The sequence below is a fragment of the Bufo gargarizans genome, chromosome 2 (assembly GCF_014858855.1).
Source record: "Bufo gargarizans isolate SCDJY-AF-19 chromosome 2, ASM1485885v1, whole genome shotgun sequence".
NCBI lineage: Eukaryota > Metazoa > Chordata > Amphibia > Anura > Bufonidae > Bufo > Bufo gargarizans.
The window spans coordinates 204,115,516-204,137,920 of record NC_058081.1 but is presented as its reverse complement, the minus strand read 5'-3'; the positions used below and the strand labels follow the sequence as shown (position 1 = coordinate 204,137,920).

Here is a 22,405-nt window from a genome sequence, read left to right as displayed (position 1 = left end):
GCAGTATAATGCGGATGCCCTGTCATGAGCATCCAGTTGGTACATGTGTTCACCCCCACAGGTTTGAACAGAGGGGGATATGTGGCAATGTGAACATTGAGGTGTTGTTTCCCCAGGTTCCAGTCCGGGACTTAGGGCTCATGTCCAGGGATCCTATTTAATCCTGCTACTGGATCTTGGGTGTGTCTCACTCTGGAGAGTCTGTGTGCAGCAGAGGCCTGGGAAGGCTCTGTGCAGGTGGGCTCAGCCGAGCTGGCTGAGGGGCCACGGTGCTAGATGTTAGCCTGAACTTTGGGGGACTCCGCGAGATCTTGGAATCGACGGTTGCTAGGCCAGAGTCAGGAGGACTTCTGGGCCACAATCCCCCAAAAGGTACTGGACTTTGTTACAGCCTGGAAGTGCTGGATTGTTAGGCTGGGAAAAGCCGCATGTTCTTCCCGTGTGTAAACGGGGCTTTCAGTGCGGTAGGCAGTCCTCATGTTTAGTTAGAGCCCAGCCGGGCAGGTGTTTTATTTGTATTGTTTGTTTTGGTTTTGCTGAGGTGCCAAATAAAAGCAATATTTGGCCCCTAACCCTGTGGTCGATGAAGATCATTGTGAAAATGATCCCCGAATAAGAGACGATCCCTTACAATGTCTAGTGTCGCCGCCTAGTGGTAGCTGGGCGTATACCCATGGTGCGGTGTCCCCCAATGACATTAACGAGAAAGCAATTTTTTTTTTATGCTGTGTAAATACTGTTAAAGGGAACCTGTCACCTGGATTTTGGATATAGAGCACATATATAGCACATCCGCAATACCCAGTCCCCATAGCTCTGTGTGCTTTTATTGTGTAAAAAAAATATGACTTGATACATATGCAAATTAACATAAAAGAGTCATATCTTACTTGTGTGACCAGAGAAGAGTCATATTTTCAAGCTCTGACTCTTCTCAGGTTAATTTGCATATGTATCAAAAAAAATTTACACAATAAAAGCACACAGAGCTATGGGGACTGGGTATTGCAGATGTGCTAGCGGTGATCTAGCAACCTATGTCCTCAGCTCTATACCCAAAATCCAGTTGACGGGTTCCCTTTAAGAACAGCTCAGGCAAGATGGCCGTCCCCATAATCATGACAGGAAATAAAATAAAAAGATCTACAGAAAATAAAAACAGGCTAAAGAAAGGATATGTGTTACTATCTGATTTTAACTAGTAGATAACATTTTTGGTGACATGTTTAAAAATCTACTGAAGCTTTCTGTAAGATACAGATATATAGCATAAAATCATGTGTGCCATTACCCTTAGGACCCAAGCGATCTTAACTGTATATGTGCAGGTAATTTCATGTAAAAATCAACCATATTGACAGCTTGTATCTAAATTTACAACCGCTACAGCTACTTGCTAAGCGCGTGCTCTTGTGAAAGCAGTTGTTGGGGGAGAAGGATGTTCACTGCAAAAGCAGATCCTAATAATGGAAATGTTCATCAGGCAATAATTTTTCAAACCACTGATCATCAGTGGGTTGTTTTAGAAATCACTGTGTGTAAAAAGGCTGCAATATTGGCTTAGAGTTGTATTCACAATTCTGCAGGCTGCCATTGGAAAGAGTGATATAAATAGAGGGAGAGGTTAGAGTTTTATTTTTTTTCCTGTATCAGATTACAGCACAATCTGTGGTTAATAAAATACTCAGACTACAAATTATAGATAATTTCTGGCGGCATGCTCAGTCTTGCTTCTTTCTCTGCCCCACTGGGTATGTGATGGTAAGACCGCATTGGCTACACCGCGATCTTAGCCCTGACACTTGTCATGTGACCAAGAACGCACTTTTATTAAGCTACATCACAGCGTAGTGAAGGTGAGTAGAGTCACATTGCAACTTGTGACAATACAGTCACAAGAAATCCAGTAGGGTTAAATTCCTTCCACAAGTCTACAGCAATGTAGCATAGTGAAAGTGTAATGTTTGGTCGTGCAACAGGTGCCACAGCCAAGATGCTTAGCATTTATACTTGTGATGAGCAAATTTCTTGAAATTTGTTTTGGGTTTATTAACTGAATTTTTATAAAAAGTTTTTTTGTTTTGCCAGAGAACCATTATGTGGGGAGGCAAGCAAAGCAAGAGATAAAAAATCTTATGAACAAGCACTTATTGAACAGTTTGAGGCTACCACCAGGGGGAAAGTCTTATTAAAGCTTGTATTCCCACATAATGTGTGACTGCAAACTAGTCTCCTTTCCAAAAGGAAAGGAAAACTGAGTGTCTCATACCAGGAACCCAGCTCTTTGTGGCTAAACTACCCATTAACAGAGCTGAGTAAAGAGAATTTGCTTGGATGCCTGAGAGGCCTTGGTTGGGGTACTGTTTCTCCTTACAGGCAGCGCTGAGTATGCCTGAGAAGTATTGTAAGCCGGTAAATGCTCCTCTAAGTTTCTGGGAATAATCAATGAAAATTATATTTTACAACTGCTGGCATCAGATAGGCTTGGGAAAGCTAATTTGAATATCTTTCCTGAAAAGGCAGAGGAGCGTTGCCTGGCCTACAATACTCCGCACATGTGTTGCGCAAACTAGGCACTCTCTGTAATGCGATAGAGTACCCCCCCCCCGACAACGAATATATATTTTCCAGAAAACCCAGAGTAGCATACTTCTCTCTCTCTATTCACCAAAAACAAATCGCTAAAAATCAGGGTTATTTGCAATCCAAACTTTTTGGGAAATTAGGGTTAATGGATGAATGTTTGGATACATCTTATGTAGATATGATGTAATTATTGTATCATGAAAAGTTGCTCAACTTTGTAATACCATTTGGGGAGATTTATCAAAATAAGTGCAAAATAAAAATAAAATAGTTGACTTAGCGGTTGGCTGCAGTGGTTCTGGCTGGATAACACGCCATCGCCTTGTGAAGGCATTAGGAAACAAGCAAGCTTCACTATGTTTCTGGTTGTGTGGGACTGATTGAGTTTTCAACTTTTTTACAAATCCTGCAAATATTTTTTTTTATTTTGAGTCAAAGTAAAAGATAGTTTTTAAAGGTTTTGATTTTACGGCTGTGTCATGAGGTAGTGTTAATTCTATAGATATCACGTGCTATTTTCTTGTAGGTACCCTAACATAGCCTGTGAATTGCTCACTTGTGACGTGCCACAGATTAATGATAAACTGGGTGAAGATGAAAACCTCTTGAACATTCTGTATGACTTTCTGCGACAAGAGCCCCCACTCAATCCTCTGCTGGCCAGCTTCTTCAGCAAGACCATCGGAAATCTGATTGCAAGGAAAACTGAACAAGTGAGAAATAGTTGCTTATGTTTCCCACTGGTAACGTCTGACTACCCTTCTGCTCAGTGTATCTGCAGCGATACCCCAGTAGGATATAATTAGAGATAAATTCGGAGGAATATGATGCAACTGATCATTAAAGGGGTATTCTCATCTTCCCTTTTCATACTTACCTTCCTTGAGCGCGACGTTCACTTCCTGGATTCTTCTCCCGGCTGGGCCGCGCTTGCGCAGAAGACTGAAGATTTTCTCCCGGCCGGGCCACGCAATGTCCTGAACGCGCACGCCGCCGCGCATGTGCCATGGTGACTTATTCCTGGCCTGTATAGTACAGAGCCGTCGTGCACGTTCGCGGCTCTGTATTATACTGGCCAGGAAGAAGTCATCATGGCGCATGCACGGCGGCGTGCGCGTTCAGGACATTGCGGGGCCCATTGCCCCCATTGTCATCAAGCGCGGCCCGGCGGTATTCGACAGGAGAGGTGGCCGTAACCAGGGGAGACCAAAGACAACATCAGGTAAGAGGGGACTTATTTTCTAAAAAAAAGAGTGGGAATTGGGTAATAACATGTATTTAGAAAAATTATCACTGTCAAATCATTAACAGATTTAACAGTGATCATTAAGATGAGAATACCCCTTTAAACTATTCATTAATGCTTACTTCATTTTGGCAATTTCCTTGTTGCAATGTGATCCTGCAGTATCCTGAGTAGTGTGGGCCCAGGTTGCTTATTGTTTGTATGCTGCTGTAAGTACTGTATGTTGTAATTTCCCTTTCTGGGATTTAAAAAAGTGGTATTGTATGGGTACAGTATCATATGTAGTCAGTGAAGTACCTCTTGTAAAGCTACTGCTTGGGATTTGACTGATGAGAACTACACACTATTTGGCAGGCAACAATGAAAACTTTTAAAATTAATTTATTTATTGGGTATTAACTTTTTTTGTTTTTTTTTAGGTAATCGGATTTCTGAGAAAAAAGGAGAAGTTCCTTACACTGGTGCTGGAACACATTGGTACTTCAGCTATGATGGACCTTTTGCTTCGTCTCATCAGTTGTGTGGAGCCGGCTTCACTCAGACAAGACGTGCTAAACGTGAGACATATTAAATGCATGTATATAACTGTAAAAGCATGTGAAGATGGTAGGATTTTAGTAACGCTACGTTGACAGTGTTATTGATACAAAAAATACGAAGGAAAGCATTAAATGGGTTATGCAACATTAGAAAACCATGGCTACGTTCTTCCGGAAACAGTGCAACACATCTCCATGGGCTATGTGCTTTATTGCAGCTCAGCCCCATTCACTTGAGTGGAGCTAAGCTGCAAGACTAGACCATGTAAGTTGCGATGCTGTTTCTAGAAGAAAGCAGCCATGTTTTTCTTACGCTGTACAACCCCTTTAATGGGGTATTCAAATAGTTAACAGAAGAAGAAATGTCAGATCAGTGGGCCCCATTGATTACTAGAATGAAAGGCCAGAACGCTTTGGCTTGCTTGATGAATTGCAGCTCCTCACCGAGTAGAGTGTGTGGTAATACAGCACATCTCCATGGTCTGGAGTGGTGTGGTGTAAAAGGTCTGTGTATCCCAGTAAATCTCTAATCTTGGAGGTCAGATCTCATTGATCAAATATTGTTATAATATCATATAGATATGCTATCTATGCTGTTCCTCAGAATTTTGTAGGTTTGTACAGGAGTAGAGACAAATGGCTGCTTTCTTCCAAAAACGGCTCCCCACTTGTCCATGGGTTGTGTCTAATACTGCAGCTCTGTTTCATTGACATGATTGTGACCGAGTTGCAACACCACAGGTGTGGGACAGATCTGACACTTTAAATCTCTACAAAGTGATTTAATTACAATCCGGTCGATCCTGGCAAATTTATGCAAAACCTGGCCAGCTATTAATTTTAATTACCAATATATAAAGGTACAATGATTGGCTGGACCATATAACCAAGTCTGTATAAAATAAAACATTTTTTCCTGTTTTGTAATGTTAAAATGAAACAACTTTTTCATTGAAAATGTTGACCTCTTACAAGACAAAATGTTACATACCACCTCAGTGTCTTGTGTACCATAGCTGTGCTTGTGTTCAGGGCATTTAGCATTGCATCACCTTCAGAACTTTATGCTGTACCAGTTCTCTGTTAGCACTTTACGCTTGTAAACTTTTTCTTTTCTAACAAATATTAGAAACTTTACTTTTTCCATTTGTCGTTTTAGTGGTTAAACGAGGAGAAGCTCATTCAGAGATTGATAGATCTTATCCATTGCAGTCAAGATGAAGATGTGAGTATTAACTGTCATGAAGCAGATATCACAATGGGAATGCAGTATAATTCCAGGGTGGAAGAGCTGCCATCTGTGCAGAAATTACCTAATTTATTTTCCTAGTGTTAAGTTACACATCTTCCTGATTCGTCTGCTCGTAGTTATCCTTGCTTGCTGTTGCATCCTAGCTCCTGTTAGCGCAACACTTTATTTTCTTGTATGTTCCTATGCATGTCTCCATTTCTCGCCCATTTTCCTTGGGGGACACAGACCTTGGGTATAGCTCAGCTCCCTAGGAGGCGTGACACTAAGTAAAACTGTTAAGCCCCTCCTCCATCAGCTATACCCTCAGCCTGGAGATAGAGGCTACCAGTTTTAGCTTAGTGTCCAAGGAGGCAAGACACTCCCTGCTACTGCAGGGCTGTTTTCTCCTTGTTATTTTTACTTTTTCTTCTAATTTTGTTATTTTATTTTTTCCTAGGGATACCAGAGACGCATAGACCTCTCTGCTCTCCCGGGGTTGAGCTGCGCCAGTGCCAACTTATCTGCACTGCTGCCTCCCCCACAGAAGCAATAGGAGGATCTGGGCAGCAATGGCTCCCCTACATCCCGCCAGCTAGGGGGTCGCCCGCACGCCAAGCCCCTCTTCCAGCTTCCTGCCACTGCGGTGCCAGTGGCTGAAGGGGTGACCCTGCTGGAAAGGACTGAGGGTGAAGACGTCGGACGGTGAGATGGCTATTCCAGCCCATACCCCGTCCCTATCTGCAGCATCTACCCCTCTGGGTAAGGGGGGCACCCGTGGTCGCTCATTCTGAGCGCTCATCTGCAGGACAATGCAGCACAGCAGCATCCTCAGCACCCCCACGCCGTTCCCCCCCACGCTGCTATCTTTCTCCCCCCCCTCCCCCTCATTCGGGGCTGACTCCATTTTTCTCTTCTCTCTCTCCCCCTTCCCGCCGAGAACGGGGGGCGGGGCTTAGCGGTCCCGGCAGGGGGCGGGGCTTACGCACGCGTCATTTTGGGGGCGGAGCTACGTTCTCCTTCACAGGAGACATTTCAAGCGCTGGAGGGGGCAGAGCTTGTTCCCCGTGTTTTCTGCTGAGGTTTCCCGCGCTTCCTCACTCCTGACAGGAAGCTGGGACACGGTGGGGGACTACCTCCTGTGTACATCGCTCGGCTTCTGTGGGCGCTCTCTGCTGCTCTCTGCTGCTCACTGCTGTTCACTGCTTCTCTGCTGCTGCTGATCTGGGCCATCTCCTGACGTTCTTCTGAGGCACTGGTAGGACAGTTAACCCTCTCCTAACCCTCCTGGTCATAGCTGCTATAACCCTTTGTGGTCTCTATATTAGAGTACAACCACACTTCAGCATGTCAGATCCCACAGGTGCCCCCAAACCCTGGTACCATGCCTGTACCGCCTGTAAGGAACTTTTTCCGCGTGGGCAATCTGAGCCGCATTGCCTTGCATGTCAGGCCCCGGTGCAGGGCCCGCTTCCCGCTGCGCCCCCCGGTGCCTCTGAACCCCCTGACTGGGCTAGGTCTCTGTCTCAGGCGGTGGAAAGCCTTACACACGTAGTGGGCCGTCTCGTGGATAGACCGCCTCTCCCGCAGGCTGCCACAATCCCTGTCGCACCCGCTGGGACTACCGTTTCTGCCGCCCCCACTGGTTCCCTGCCTCCCAGCGAATCTTCCAGGGCCCGGCATACTCAGAAACGTTCAAGGGTTGAGCGCACATCTTCTCCAGATGCTTCGCTCTCTCCGCCATGCGTGCGAGCTCAGTCAAGTCTATCCTCTCAAAGGGATACGCTTTCTGAGGGAGAACTGGCGGATTCGGACGTGGACATGGACTCAGAGCTTCCGTCCAAATTGGCGTCCGCGGTGGGGCATCTTGTCACTAGCATCCGTGATACCTTTCAGCTACACGATGACCCCCCCAGCTCTGAACAGGCCGGCGTGTCCTTTCTCCGCCCCAAACAGGTATCCAAGGCTTGGACTCGGCCTAACGTCCGCTTTATTACACCCAGAAAGCTGGACATTTGTTATCCCTTTCCAGCGGATTCTGTGACCACGTGGACATCCCCGCCTAAGGTTGATCCTCCCGTGGCTCGCCTGTCCAAAAGCACTACTATTCCTGTACAGGACGGATCTTCCCTCCAGTCTGTTGAGGACCGTCGTACGGAATCCCTCTCCAAGGCCATATTTACTGCCTCTGGTTCGGCCCTTAGACCGGTCTTTGCCTCCGCCTGGGTTGGCAAAGCGGTCTCTGAATGGGGTTTGCAACTGGAACGGGAGTTAGGGTCGGACGTCCCTGTTCAGGACCTCCGTTCCTTAGCCCAACTAATTGTTCAGGCCGGAAAATTCGTCTGTGAGGCCTCCCTTGATGCGGGTGCCCTCATTGCCCGTTCCTCTGCCCTGGCAGTTTCTGTCAGGAGGGAACTCTGGCTGAAGGTTTGGGCGGCGGACGCCGCTTCCAAACGCTCTTTGGCCGGCCTACCATTCACGGGTTCCCGCCTGTTCGGAACCCGTCTGGACGAACTTATATCAGAGGCCACGGGTGGGAAGAGTACTCACCTCCCCCAGTCCAGGCCAATGGGCGCCCCCCGTGGTCGCGCTGGTTCGTCCCGTTTTCGGTCCTTTCGCAAGCCCACCGGGTCTAGACCCGCGGCCAGTTCTTCTTCCTCTGGCCCAGCCCAGGATAGACGCAAGAAGCCGTTTTTTCGGACGCAACCTACCTGGCGCAAGTCCCAGCCTGCACGGGCTCCCACAGGCCAGCAGCCCTCTGCCTGAAGGTGCGCCCCCACCCACCCGGGTGGGGGGCCGCCTTCTCCTATTCAGGAACGTATGGCGGGCCCACATCTCAGACGCATGGGCGCTCGAGATTGTATCTTGCGGATACAAAATCGAATTTGCGTCCATTCCGCCAGACCGTTTCTTCCGATCCCGTCCTCCGCGAGATCCCGTACGAGTGGCCGCCTTCTTCGCGGCCATTCACTCTCTAATGGACAAGGGTGTCGTCGCCCCCGTGCCTCCGACGGAAAGGTTCAGGGGGTTCTACTCGAACCTCTTTGTGGTTCCCAAGAAGGAAGGCTCAGTGCGTCCGATCTTGGACCTAAAACGCCTGAACCGTTTTCTCCGACTGCAGAGATTCCGGATGGAGTCTCTCAGGTCCGCAGTGGCCTCCCTGGAAAGAGGGGATTTCATGGCCTCAATCGACATTCAGGATGCATACCTCCACGTTCCGGTTGCTCCATGTCATCACCGCTTCCTGCGCTTCGCGGTGGGGGACGATCACTTCCAATTCGTCGCCCTTCCCTTTGGTCTGGCGACGGCTCCTCGAGTGTTCACCAAGGTCCTGGCCCCTGTCTTGGCCCTTCTACGTTCAAGAAGTGTTTTTCTTCTCCCATACTTGGACGACATCCTGGTCAAGGCACCCTCCTTCTCTCAGACATCCCGCAGTGTGGAACTCACTCTGGAGACCCTGACGCGGTTCGGTTGGATTATCAACCACCCCAAATCTTCCCTTACCCCGTCCAGACGGCTGATCTTCCTGGGGATGCTCCTGGATACAGAGTTGGCGGAGGTCCGCCTTCCGTCGGACAAGCGTCTGGCCCTTCGCGGGTCGGTTCGCAGTCTCCTCCGCCATCACCGCCCTTCCCTCAGATCCAGCATGCGGTTGTTGGGAAAGATGGTTGCCTGTTTCGAAGCGGTGCCGTTCGCACAATTCCGATCCCGCACCTTTCAGAGGGCAATTCTGTCGGCCTGGGACAAATCACCGAGGAGTCTGGACAGGACCTTTCTTCTGCCTCCCCTGGCTCGGGCTTCCCTCGGCTGGTGGTTGCATATCCCTCTAAGGGGGAAGTCCTTCCTTCCACTGAACTGGCTGGTGATTACCACAGATGCCAGCTTACGGGGGTGGGGGGGGGGTTTTCCCTCCCCGGTCCGTCCAGGGCGTTTGGTCTCTATCGGAGTCCAGACTTCCAATCAATATTCTGGAACTGAGGGCGATTCTTCTGTCCCTCAGACACTGGACCCATCTGCTGAGGGGCCACCCTGTTCGGATCCAATCGGACAATGCCACGGCTGTGGCATACATAAACCATCAGGGAGGCACTCGCAGCGATGCAAGAGGTGACCCTCATTCTCCTCTGGGCGGAGACGCACGTGCCGGCCTTCTCTGCGATTTACATCCCGGGGGTGGACAACTGGGCGGCGGATTTCCTCAGCCGGTCCACCATCGACCCGGGAGAATGGTCCCTGCACCCAGAGGTGTTCGAAGCCCTTTGTCTTCGCTGGGGTCGCCCCGACGTGGACCTCATGGCCTCCAAATTCAACCACAAGGTCCCCCTATACCTGGCCAGGGCACGGGACCCGAAGGCATACGGCGCCGACGCGCTCGTCCTTCCGTGGCGCGAATTCTCCCTTCTGTACGTCTTTCCTCCTTTTCCCCTCCTGCCACGGGTTCTTCGGAGGATCGCGGCAGAGGGCGTCCCCGCGATTCTAATCGCCCCGGATTGGCCCCGCCGGTCTTGGTACGCCGACCTAATGTTGCTGTTGGCAGACGCACCGTGGCCACTGCCCTCCAGGGAAGACCTTCTCTCTCAGGGACCGATCTTCCACGAGCATTTAGGCTCGCTACGTTTGACGGCGTGGCTATTGAGACCGCCGTCTTAACGCGACGGGGTTTCTCCGCGGACGTAGTCCGCACCATGATCCGGGCTCGTAAGCCCGTATCCTCTAGGATCTACTATCGGGTTTGGAGGTCCTATCTGGGGTTCTGTGAGTCCCGGAGCATCCCACCTCTCCGGTTTTCTCTTCCCACAATCCTGTCCTTCCTCCAGTCGGGTCTGGACCTGGGGCTGTGCCTCAGTTCTCTGAAGGGTCAGATTTCGGCGCTGTCTATTCTTCTCCAGCGTCCCCTGGCCCCTCTAGGGCCAATTAAGACCTTTTTACAAGGGGTGGCTCACTCTGTTCCGCCGTACCGCCCTCCAGTTCCTTCCTGGGACCTGAATGTGGTGCTCTCGTCGCTCCAATCAGCCCCCTTCGAGCCTTTACGGGAGGTCTCCCTTCGCCTTCTGTCCTGCAAGGTCATCTTTCTTGTGGCCGTCACGTCTCTCCGACGGGTGTCGGAGTTAGCGGCTCTTTCTTGCTCCGAACCTTTCCTGATCTTCCACCAGGATAAGGTTGTGCTTCGGCCTGTCCCGACTTTCCTGCCAAAGGTGGTCTCCGCCTTTCACATCAATGAGGACATCGTCCTTCCGTCGCTCTGTCCCTCTCCTTCCCACCCCAGAGAACGGGAACTGCACCGTCTGGATGTGGTCAGGGCGTTGAGGATTTACTTGGAGGTCACCGGGTCCTTTCGGCGCACGGACTCCCTGTTTGTGGTTCCGGAGGGTTCGCGCAAAGGGTTGGCGGTCTCCAAGGTGGCTATTGCCCGTTTCATTAAACTGGCGGTGTCTGAGGCTTATTGAGCCAAGGGCAGGCCTCCGCCTTTTGGCGTCACTGCTCATTCCACCAGAGCAGTCGGAGCTTCCTGGGCGCAGAGGCATCGGGCCTCGGCTGAACAGTTGTGCAAAGCAGCCACTTGGTCCTCTCTGCACACTTTCACAAAGTTCTATAGGGTGCATACGCATGCATCAGCGGATGCTGCGTTGGGCCGCCTGGTTTTGCAGGCAGCGGTTTCCTGATGCTCTGGTGGTGTTCCGCCTTGGGTTTGTGGTCCCTCCCTTCTTGGACTGCTCTTGAACGTCCCAAGGTCTGTGTCCCCCAAGGAAAATGGGCGAGAAAAGGAGATTTTTGTATAACTTACCAGTTAAATCTCTTTCTCGCTCTTCCTTGGGGGACACAGCACCCACCCTTCTGTGTTTGGTTACAGGGTTATGGTCTGGCGCCCCGTTGGGTTGCTGGCTGGTTGTTTCCGTTATTGGTTGTTCGCCTTTCACTACTTGGACACGCAACTGGTAGCCTCTATCTCCAGGCTGAGGGTATAGCTGATGGAGGAGGGGCTTAACAGTTTTACTTAGTGTCACGCCTCCTAGGGAGCTGAGCTATACCCAAGGTCTGTGTCCCCCAAGGAAGAGCGAGAAAGAGATTTAACTGGTAAGTTATACAAAAATCTCCTTTTTATGAAGACATATGATGCAGCAACTGAGATGTGTATTAGGCTACTTTCACACTAGAGTTCAGAGCGGATCCGTTCTGAACAGATCCGCTCATATAATGCAGACGGTGGCTCCGTTCAGAACGGATCCGTCTGCATTATATTGTATAAAATTTTCTAAGTGTGAAAGTAGCCTCAGACGGATCCGTCCAGACTTTTACATTGAAAGTCAATGGTGGATGGATCCGTTTGAAGATTGAGCCACAGTGTGTCATCTTCAAACGGATCCGTCCCCATTGACTTACATTGTAAGTCTGGACGGATCCGCACGCCTCCGCACGGCCAGGCGGACACCCGAACGCTGCAAGCAGCGTTCAGGTGTCCGCCTGCTGAACGGAGCGGAGGCTGAACGCCGCCAGACTGATGCATTCTGAGCGGATCCGCATCCACTCAGAATGCATTAGGGCTGGACGGAAGCGTTCAGGTCCGCTTGTGAGCCCCTTCAAACGGAGCTCACAAGCGGAGCCCTGAACGCTAGTGTGAAAGTAGCCTTATAGAGAATTCAGTTCAACCTAATATAAACTATATAGAATATTAAAAATCACCCTAAAGTTCTGTGACCTGTATAAATGTATTTAGACTGCGGACTCATGCTGTTACATGATCATGGAATTCCTTCTTGTCTTCTAATAATTTAAGTTAGTTGTGAACCTCAGGCAGAGCATATTCTCATTCACGTTGTCTTATCAAATCTGTTAAAGGGATCCTTCTCCATGAAAATCCAGCTCAATCTACAGGCAGCATCTTATAGAGCTGAGCAGATTGAGATATAGTTTTATGGTAAACGATTAAGTATATTTTTTATTTTATTCAATTAAATCTGATATGCTTAAACGTCATGTGGCTGTCACTAATAAGCAGGGAGCTATCAATCACTGAATAGGCCTGCCCACATGACATTTAAGCTCCAAATGTGCAGAGATTTATAAATTAAATTATACTGGATCATTTTCTTTTATAATCTGCTCAGCTTCTCCTGCTGTCTGCAGATTGGACGCGTTTTCGTGGTGACAGGTTCCCTTTAAGAACATGCCTTTATATTCATTTATAATGCAGAATATTCTGTTTTGTATCCAATTTTTATTTGCTTTATTTACTGATATTTTATGTTCACCAATTTATTATTATACATATTTTGTTTGTTGGTCTTGTGTTTTGCATTACACTCCCTTTTATGCCTTTTCTTTTTTAGAGGCAGTCTAATGCATCCCAGACCTTATGTGATCTCATTCGCCTGAGTAGAGATCAGTGCAGTCAGATGCAGGAGATACTGGAGACTGATCCTCTGCTGGTAACCCTTGAATCGTGAGTGATAGGCATTTCTTACCGTAATCAATAGACAGTCCTTTCAAGTAGGAAATGTCCACTTAAATATTCCTTCATGTGCCCTTTCTGCAGTAGGACACACATATTGTTAAGCCTCTCCCACTCTGAAGTTGAACAATTTAGCAGGAAATTAACCCCTTCCCGACATGTGACGTACCAGTACATCATGGAAGTCAGGGACTTCCCACATTTTGATGTAATAGTACGTCATGGTGATCCTAAGCAACCTGTTACTGTATTACTTTGTGTAATATGCTAACAGGCAATGCGTTACAATACAGATTTATTGTAATGCATTGCAGAGGGGATCAGACCCCAAAAAGTTAAAGCCCCAGAGTGGGACAGAAATAAAGTTTAAAAAAAATAAATAAAAATAAAGTTTCAAGTAAAGGAAAAAAAAATGCCCCTTTCCCCAGATTTCATAAAAAAAAAAAAGGAAAACACACATATTGGGTATCACCGCGTCCGTAACATACGGCTCTATAAATATATTACATGATCCAGCCCGTCCGATAAACACCATAAAAATCAAAAAATAAAAACGGTGTCAAAAAAAGCCATTTTTGTCACCTTACATCACAAAAAGTGCAACACCAAGTGATCAAAAAAAGCGTATGTTCCCCAAAATGGTACCAATAAAACAGTCACCTCATCCCGCAAAAAAATTACCTAAGACCATCAGTTAAAAAATAAAAAAGCTATGGCTCTTTGACTATGGAGACACTGAAACATAATTTTTTGGTTTAAAAAATGCTATCGTTGTTTAAAACTTAAATAAGAAAAAGTATACATATTAGGTACTGCCACGTCCGTAAAGATCTGCTTTAGAAAAATATCACATGACCTAACCCTTCAGGTGAACGCTGTAAAAATAAATAAATAAAAACAGTGCCTAAATTTTTGGGTCACCTTGACCCATAAAGTGTAATAATGAATGATCCAAAAATCATATATACCCAAAAAAACTGGCACCTTATCCCCTAGTTTCTAAAATGTGGTCACTTTTTGGGAGTTTCTTCTGTAGGGGTGCATCAGGGGGGCTTTAAATGGGACATGGCATCTAAAAACCAGTCCAGCAAAATCTGCCGTCCAAAAACCATATGGCGTTCCTTTTCTTCTGCACCCTGCCGTGTGCCCTTACATCAGTTTACTACCACATGTGGGGCGTTTCTGTAAACTGCAGAATCAGGGTAATAAATATTGAGTTTTGTTTGGCTGTTAACCCTTGATGTGTTAAAGAAAAAAATGGATTAAAATGGATAATCTGCTAAAAAAGTGAAATTTAGAAATTTCATCTCCATTTTCCTTTAATTCTTGTGGAACACCTAAAGGGTTAACAAAGTTAGTAAAATCTGTTTTAAGTAACTTAAGGGGTGTAGGTTCTACAATGGGGCTTATTTATGGGGGGTTTCTACTATGTAAGCCTCACAAAGTGACTTCAGACCTGATTTGGTCCTTAGAAAGTGGGTTTTTGGCAATTTTCTTAAATTTTAAGAATTGCTTCTAAAATTCAAAGCCTTCTAACGTCCTAAAAAAATAAAATGACATTTACAAAATGATGCCAACATAAAGTAGACAAATGGGGAATTTAAGTAATAAATATTTTCTGAGGTATCACTTTCTGTTTTAAAAGCAGAGAAATATATAAATTTCATAAATAAAGGTGAAATATATTGACTTAAATTTATGACTATCATGAAGTACAATGTGTCACGAGAAAACAGTCTCAGAATGGCTTGGATAAATAAAAGTGTTCCAAAGCTATTACCTCATAAAGTGACGCGTGTCAGATTTGCAAACAATTACCTGGGCAGAAGGGTGAAAACTGAAGGGATTAAAAATGGCCATACACATGAGATGGAAGTTGGCCAAAATGGCATGTCTGATTTTGACAGCTGATGAGGGTTTTAAAATTTATGCGTATAAAACTGATCCTTAATATTGGGGATTTTTCAACTGTAGTCAGCTTAAAATATGGCTTGTGACATATAATTGGGCAATTAAAGGGAATCTGTCACCTATTTTGAGCCTATAATACTGTTAACATAGCAATGTGCAATAAAGTACCTTCATTCCTGCATGTGTCCTCTTTCTTTTATTCAACTTTTCATTCAGATGAAAAAGTGATTTTTCTGATATGCAAATTAAGTCTCAAGGTGCCCAGTGGGGCGTTATTACTCTAGTGCCCAGTAACGCCCCCCTGCAGTGCCCAGCCCGCCTTTCTTCCAAGCCCAGCACACCTCCTAAGAAATGTACTCCTACATCCTTGCCCAACGGCGCCGCCCCCCCCCCCCCCGTACGATACAACAGCGCTCTGATTACGTCACTGGGCTCAGCGCATGCCCAGTGACACTATTGAGACTGTTGCCCAGGGATTTCAGAGGCCAAGAGAGGAGGAAGCAAGGACGGTGCAGTGAATAAATTACATGACGTAGTGGAGGGGGCGGCGCCGTTCGGCAAGGATGTAGGAGTACATTTATTTCTTAGGAGGCGTGCTGGGCTTGGAAGAAAGGCGGGCTGGGCACTGCAGGGGGGCATTACTGGTCCCAAGAAAGAAGATGGAGGCAGCATATCCGGTACAAAAATCCCTTTAATGGGAGCCGCCAAGGTGAACAAGCGTGCCTTAGGACCACCTCTATGGGTTCTAACGTGGCGCCCACGTACGCAAAGAATGGCATATTTTACAGAAAGGGCTACCCATGATAGACAAATTTGAAGGCTTCCCCATGATGGCATATAAGAGAGGGGCCAACCTACGTGATAAGTTGGTGAGAACCGAGGTTGGTGAGCCACGTGGGGATGGGCAGAGATATCTGGCACCAAGGAAGTTGGGATGTTTTCCCTGCCTTGGTTGTTGCAATTGCGGCAACATGATAAAGGGAGATCCCTTTGCCCATCCCTATAGTGGCAAGCCCTATAAGATTAAGAATTTCTTCACATGTAGATCACAGGACGTGATATATATGATCACGTGCCCGTGTGGCCTTATTTACATAGGGGAGACCACAATGGAAGCCAGGGAGCGCATTAACTCTCATAAGAGTAATACACGTAAGGCCCAGATTGACAAACCGGTGGCGAAACACTTCCTGGAACGTGGTCACTCGGTCAACCAACTCAGGTTTAGAATCATTGATTCTGTTGGCCCTCTGAGACGTGGGGGGGGGGACAAGGATCTGATTCTACGTAAAAAAGAACTTAAATGGATCTTTGAGATGAGAGCACTCCAGCCCTTTGGAATGAATGTAGATTTCTCTGTGACAAATGTGTAATTGATCCGAGTGACCTTTGATCTGAATTGACTTTCTGTATAGTGTTTTTAATTGTATCTTGTTTTGTTATTAATTCACATGTACACATGTTTCCAACCCACACTGTATCATGGTACACTGATTCATTATGTGGTTCGTGCCTGCCTGCACCCCTGTTGTGAATGTGGGTGTCTCCCGCTGCATGTCACTGATGTAGGCGGTGGTGGATCCTGTATGCGTCCTTGGCAACACGGGGCTGGCTGGACGACGAGGGGGCGGAGCTATGACGTCACCGCGGCCGGATTTCGGCTGGTGACATGGAGGTTGGAAGACTCTATCTCTATCAGGTGACCCAGATTTGGTCATGCAGTGGCGTGACCCCTCCTCCCCGAACATGCGTGCTGTCTGCCAAGGGACGCCTAGGAACATGTGCGCCATGAAGGTATGTGGGGTAATGGATCTTATACCCATGGTGGGTGTATACTTAGACACTATGTAGGAGCACAAGAGTACTCATCTTTGATGACATCAGCATTTTATTAATTGTGTTATTGGCCACTCCTGTGTGAGTGGGTGTGTTTTTAATGTATTTAAGCAGGAACTTTTAGATTTCACATTGTGTTTGATAAAGGCTGTGACTAAAGGCCGAAACGTCACGACCTGCTGCACGCTTGTTCACCTTGGCGGCTCCCATTAAAGGGATTTTTGTACCGGATATGCTGCCTCCATCTTCTTTCTTGGGACTTGTCACTTAGGAGCCCTGATGAATCTTTGACTCCAGGTAGGGTGTTGCATGCCGGATGACCTCGAGATCTGGTGAGTGCGATTCCACAACTATTTTTTGTTATTGTCGGGGGCATTACTGGGCACTAGAGCAGAGAAATAACCCCCCTCTGGGCACCTTGAGACTTAATTTGCATATCAGAAAAATCGCTTTTTCATCTGAATGAAAAGTTGAATAAAAGAAAGAGGACACCTGCAGAAATGAAGGTACTTTATTGCACATTGCTATGTTAACAGTATTATAGGTTTAAAATAGGTGACAGATTCCTTTTAAGGCCAATCATTTGCCACAATATTTTTTTTTCATCTTTGTGCTGATCTGCCAGTTTAGTCTGGCATTTTGATGGTCGGATCATTTGTACGAAGTACCTAACTACAGTTGATCAGCCATATTGTGACTGATCCTAATTATTAGTACAGTGCTCCCAGGGATACAGTCGGTATACAGTATTTTCAACATACAATGGTCTTTTCTGACCCATTGTAAGTTGAAACCAGACTCAACATACAATGCCTCAGACTCAGATCCAACCACTCGTGCCACTTCTCTGGTAAAATAGCTGTATTAGTTCTAGTTAGTAGCTATTCCTGACTGTTTTATGTAAGGACTTGTTTTATACAGTACAGACCAAAAGTTTGGACATACCTTCTCATTCAAAGAGTTTTCTTTATTTTCATGACTATGAAGGCATCAAAACTATGCATTAACACATGTGGAATTATATACATAACAAACAAGTGTGAAACAACTGAAAATATGTCATATTCTAGGTTCTTCAAAGTAGCCACCTTTTGCTTTGATTACTGCTTTGCACACTCTTGGCATTCTCTTGATGAGCTTCAAGAAGTAGTCACCTGAAATGGTCTTCCAACAGTCTTGAAGGAGTTCCCAGAGATTCTTAGCACTTGTTGGCCCTTTTGCCTTCACTTCGCGGTCCAGCTCACCCCAAACCATCTCGATTGGGTTCAGGTCCGGTGACTGTGGAGGCCAGGTCATCTGGCGCAGCACCCCATCACTCTCCTTCATGGTCAAATAGCCCTTACTTTCAAAGTTTTCCCAATTTTTCAGCTGACTGACTGACCTTCATTTCTTAAAGTAATGATGGCCACTCGTTTTTCTTTACTTGGCTGCTTTTTTCTTGCCATAATACAAATTCTAGCAGTCTATTCAGTAGGACTATCAGCTGTGTATTCACCTGACTTCTCCACAATGCAACTGATGGTCCCAACCCCATTTATAAGGCAAGAAATCCCACTTATTAAACCTGACAGGGCACACCTGTGAAGTGAAAACCATTTCAGGTGACTACCTCTTGAAGCTCACCAAGAGAATGCCAAGAGTGGGCAAAGCAGTAATCAAAGCAAAAGGTGGCTACTTTGAAGAACCAAGAATATGACATATTTTCAGTTGTTTCACACTTGTTTGTTATGTATATAATTCCACATTTATTAATTCATAGTTTTGATGCCTTCAGTGTGAATCTACAATTTTCATAGTCATGAAAATAAAGAAAACTCTTTGAATGAGAAGGTGTGTCCAAACTTTTGGTCTGTACTGTATGTCTTAGTTATCTGATAATTTTTCTTAAACCTTCATTTTCTCTTATCTTGGATGACATTTTGGGGCTTTGGAACCAATTACTCAACTTGGTTTCAACATACAATGGTCATCCTGGAACCAATTACTCTTTCTCCACTAATGAACTGCTACTTCTCCTCACCTATGTCCTTAACTGATCATTCAACCCTGAGTTCATGGCTAAAATTCGCCTTCATAGACATGACGGACTTTCAGCTCACTGAGGGATCAGGTTACATGCCGCCTATAGAAGTCCATGGAGGGGAGGAGGGTAGTAAGCTACTGGGGTGAATCAGAGGAAGAGAGACACACAGACAGATACTGCTGCTGATTGTAGTCAGTTTTCTATCTCACTCCAGTGCTGGATTTTCAGCCACACTACTACGTACTGCATTATAATGTCCCCCTCTTCTGTGTATGTGATAGTGTCCATCCACTAGCTCAGTGAAAACTGATCAGAAAAATCACCTCAAGTGGCAGGTACACTTTATTATGCTTTTGTTGTTGGACTTTATAAGTATTTTTTTATTCTAAAGATTTGGTTGATTTTGTACTTGTAGACAACCGTGTGTAGAGCAACTTTTGCACAACATGTTTAACGGAGAGCCATCCGAGACCTGTGTTGTGTGTGGGACTCAAATTTTGCTGACATTACTGGAAACCAGGAGACCAAGGTTTGTCATTCTATAGATAGACTATAATAAATGAAGCTTTGCTTGCCAACAATCTTATAGTGTGCACGCTGTCAAAGCCAGAGACTCATCAATATAATATGGCATCTGTTATAAAGCAAAATACAATGTTTCCTTCATTAAAGGGCATCTGTCAGCTCTGAAATAACCCCCAAACAAGGGTAAATGGTGTATAGTGTCAATGTAGCCGATTCCAATTATGTAATTTTATCTTCATACATTCTGACGCTGTGCTCCAACAAACCAGCAGTAAAATGCATCGAGAGTGCTCTTCTTTGAGTACTTCGCATTATTTGTGTGAGCACAGGAGAAGATGTAAATTACAAAACCAGACTTGGCATCGCTTACACTATTCACCACCTACTCCAGTTTGGGGCGTTTCAAAGCTCACAGATTCCTTTTAATCTGTCTACTTAGTATTCCATGTCTATTTGAAAGTTCTGGTAAAAAAGTTGGCAGTCAGATAGAATTTATAAATTGTCATGTGCTAGTTAAAAGGGTTGTGTCATCTCATACATTGGTGGCATATTGCTGTGAATGTGAATGGAGAATGCACATGGCCAAGGGTGGCCGCTCATGTACAGTGCACTCTTATTCACTTTGGGGGCAAGTTATGGAGATATGAGCGGGTCCCAGAGGCATTGGTGGCATATCATAGCCATATGCCTTCTATGTGTGAGATACGACAACCCCTTTAAAAGTTAATCCAACCGAAAAGAATGGCGTGGTATTAGCAGGAGGTGCTCAAACCCACATGCAGTTGTGCATATATATATAGGGGAGCAAATCCTGCACTTGTGGCCCGTTGCTAATGACAATCACCAGCAAAAATGCATACGGTGGAGGATTCCCGCATCGAACCACAAGTACCACAATAGATATCCTACACAAGATAGCAATTATGTGGATGTGATAATCAATATAACAAAATAATAGCAAAGACAGGTGCACTCTGCGGTCTCACTAAACCCTCAAACTGATTTTAAAATTGAGAGATTAGCCAACATGTCTTACGGTGTAGGACATATCTGAGCCCGAGCACCACGCCAAGGTTTCTCAAGTAGCTCGGGACCTAACACTCTCCTACCTGAGCCATATGGGCAATACCAGGAGCCAGTGGGCAAATTACAGGAGCATGAGGCCGACTCACAAACAGCTCACCAGTTACCTCCAGCATGTAACCATGCTTGCAATAGGAGGAGGGAGGAGTCTGCGAGTCCCACTCAAGACTAGCTGATATGGCCCAGGCCTCACAGGTGCACCTATATGTGGCTTGTAGATGGAAAATAGGCACATTTAAATTGGAGTTTATACACCTCCAGGCATCTCTATGTATACAAACTGAAAAGAATGGCGTGGTATTAGCAGGAGATGCTCAAACCCACATGCAGTTGTGCATATATGTAGGGGAGCAAATCCTGCACTTGTGGCCCGTTGCTAATGACAATCTCCAGCAAAAATGCATACGGTGGAGGACCACAAGTACCACAATAGACATCCTACACGGTAGGACATGTTGGCTAATCTCTCAATTTTAAAATCAGTTTGAGGGTTTAGTAAGACCGCAGAGTGCACCTGTCTTTGCTATTATTTTGTTATAGGGGAAAAACTATGCAGTATAGGTCTCCTCCATAAAGGTGACTAAATCAATTTGCAACTTTTTTAAAGAGCTTTGAAACGTGACAGATTATCCATTAAACCTAAGACACCCTTGTGTAGACAGTGCTGTTTCAGAGTGTTGGGGTACTTTCACACTAGCGTTTTTGTTTTCCGGTATTGAGTTCTGTCACAGGAGCTTAATACCGGAAAAAAACTGATCAGTTTTATCCTAATGCATTCTGAATGGAGAGCATTCCATTCAGGATGCATCAGTTCAGTCCCTCTTACGTTTTTTGGACGGAGATAATTAGGGGTGCACCGAAATGAAAATTCTGGTCCGAAACCGAAAATTCAGGATGCCCTTGACCGAAAACCGAAACTGCCTTTTTGCCCAAATACTTTTAAAATACTTTTTTTTAATGATATTTATAACAGTGCCATCCACAGACCCCCACCCACCCCATAACAGTGCCATCCACAGACCCCCACCCACCCCATAACAGTGCCATCCAGCCAGCATTAAGATAACAGCCCTGTGAGTAGGATGTGGCTATATTGAATGTTCTACTGCAGAAGGGGCCTCATGAATAGAATCCTTATTAATTGTACACATTTTATAACTACTGGAGCTGGGGGCCGGAGCACAGTGAACGCACCGGCCCCCAGCTCCTCCTCCCAGTCCCTCCCCGCTATTTTCTGCCGATATGTACCAATATCGGCCGAAATGGATTAGGCCCATTTTCGGCCGATATTTTCGGCCGCCGGAATTTCGGTGCACCCCTAGAGATAATACCGCAGCATGCTGCAGTTTTCTCTCAGGTCAAAAATACCGATCACTTGCTGGAATGCCGATCTGGCATTAATTTACATTGAAGTGAATTATTACTGGATCCGTTTTTCCGGATGACACCGGAGAGATGGATCTGGTATTTCAAAGCATTTGTCAGACGGATCCGCGTCCGGGTCCGTCTGACAAATGCCATCAGTTTGCATCCAGATTGCCGGATCCGGCAGGTAGTTCCGGCAACGGAACCTCCTGCCGGAATCTTCTGCCGCAAGTGTGAAAGTACCCTTAGCTGGTTATTTTATTAACTAATTTAATAATTGCATAAACCATTGCACTTTCCAGTTATACACTAGAATCTAAAAAATTGCTTCTCATTTAATTTCATTTCTAGATTGCTAAACTCTTTTGTTAGTGCAATTTACTCATAACTTTTTTACTCATAACTTTTTTTTTTCTTCTGTCCATAGTGTGGATCCTCTTTTGGATTCACTTCCTCAGGGATATGAGAGGCCAAGTGCAGTGGTCAGTAGCAGTGTTCTTCAGGGCATAGAATCGCGTCTAAAGGATTTTCATCACTTGCTCCAGCATCCCCCTAAGGTAAGTCCTTTTTTTGCACCTGTATTCATTATCTGCACTATAAAATACCCTTATCT

The 22,405-nt window shown here is 46.0% G+C and overlaps 1 protein-coding gene across 7 annotated transcripts in view; it reads left to right on the top strand.

Annotated features, from left to right (window-relative positions):
• Positions 1-22,405, top strand: part of PPP6R2 (protein phosphatase 6 regulatory subunit 2) — a 182,951-nt gene that overhangs the window by 46,219 nt on the left and 114,327 nt on the right. For all 7 annotated transcript variants that reach the window (XM_044279927.1, XM_044279924.1, XM_044279925.1 and 4 more), the window contains exons 4-9: positions 3,113-3,299; positions 4,252-4,389; positions 5,531-5,596; positions 12,928-13,040; positions 19,235-19,348; positions 22,220-22,349. In XM_044279927.1, the coding sequence (XP_044135862.1) occupies positions 3,113-3,299; positions 4,252-4,389; positions 5,531-5,596; positions 12,928-13,040; positions 19,235-19,348; positions 22,220-22,349 (748 nt within the window). The remainder of the gene's footprint in view (positions 1-3,112; positions 3,300-4,251; positions 4,390-5,530; positions 5,597-12,927; positions 13,041-19,234; positions 19,349-22,219; positions 22,350-22,405) is intronic.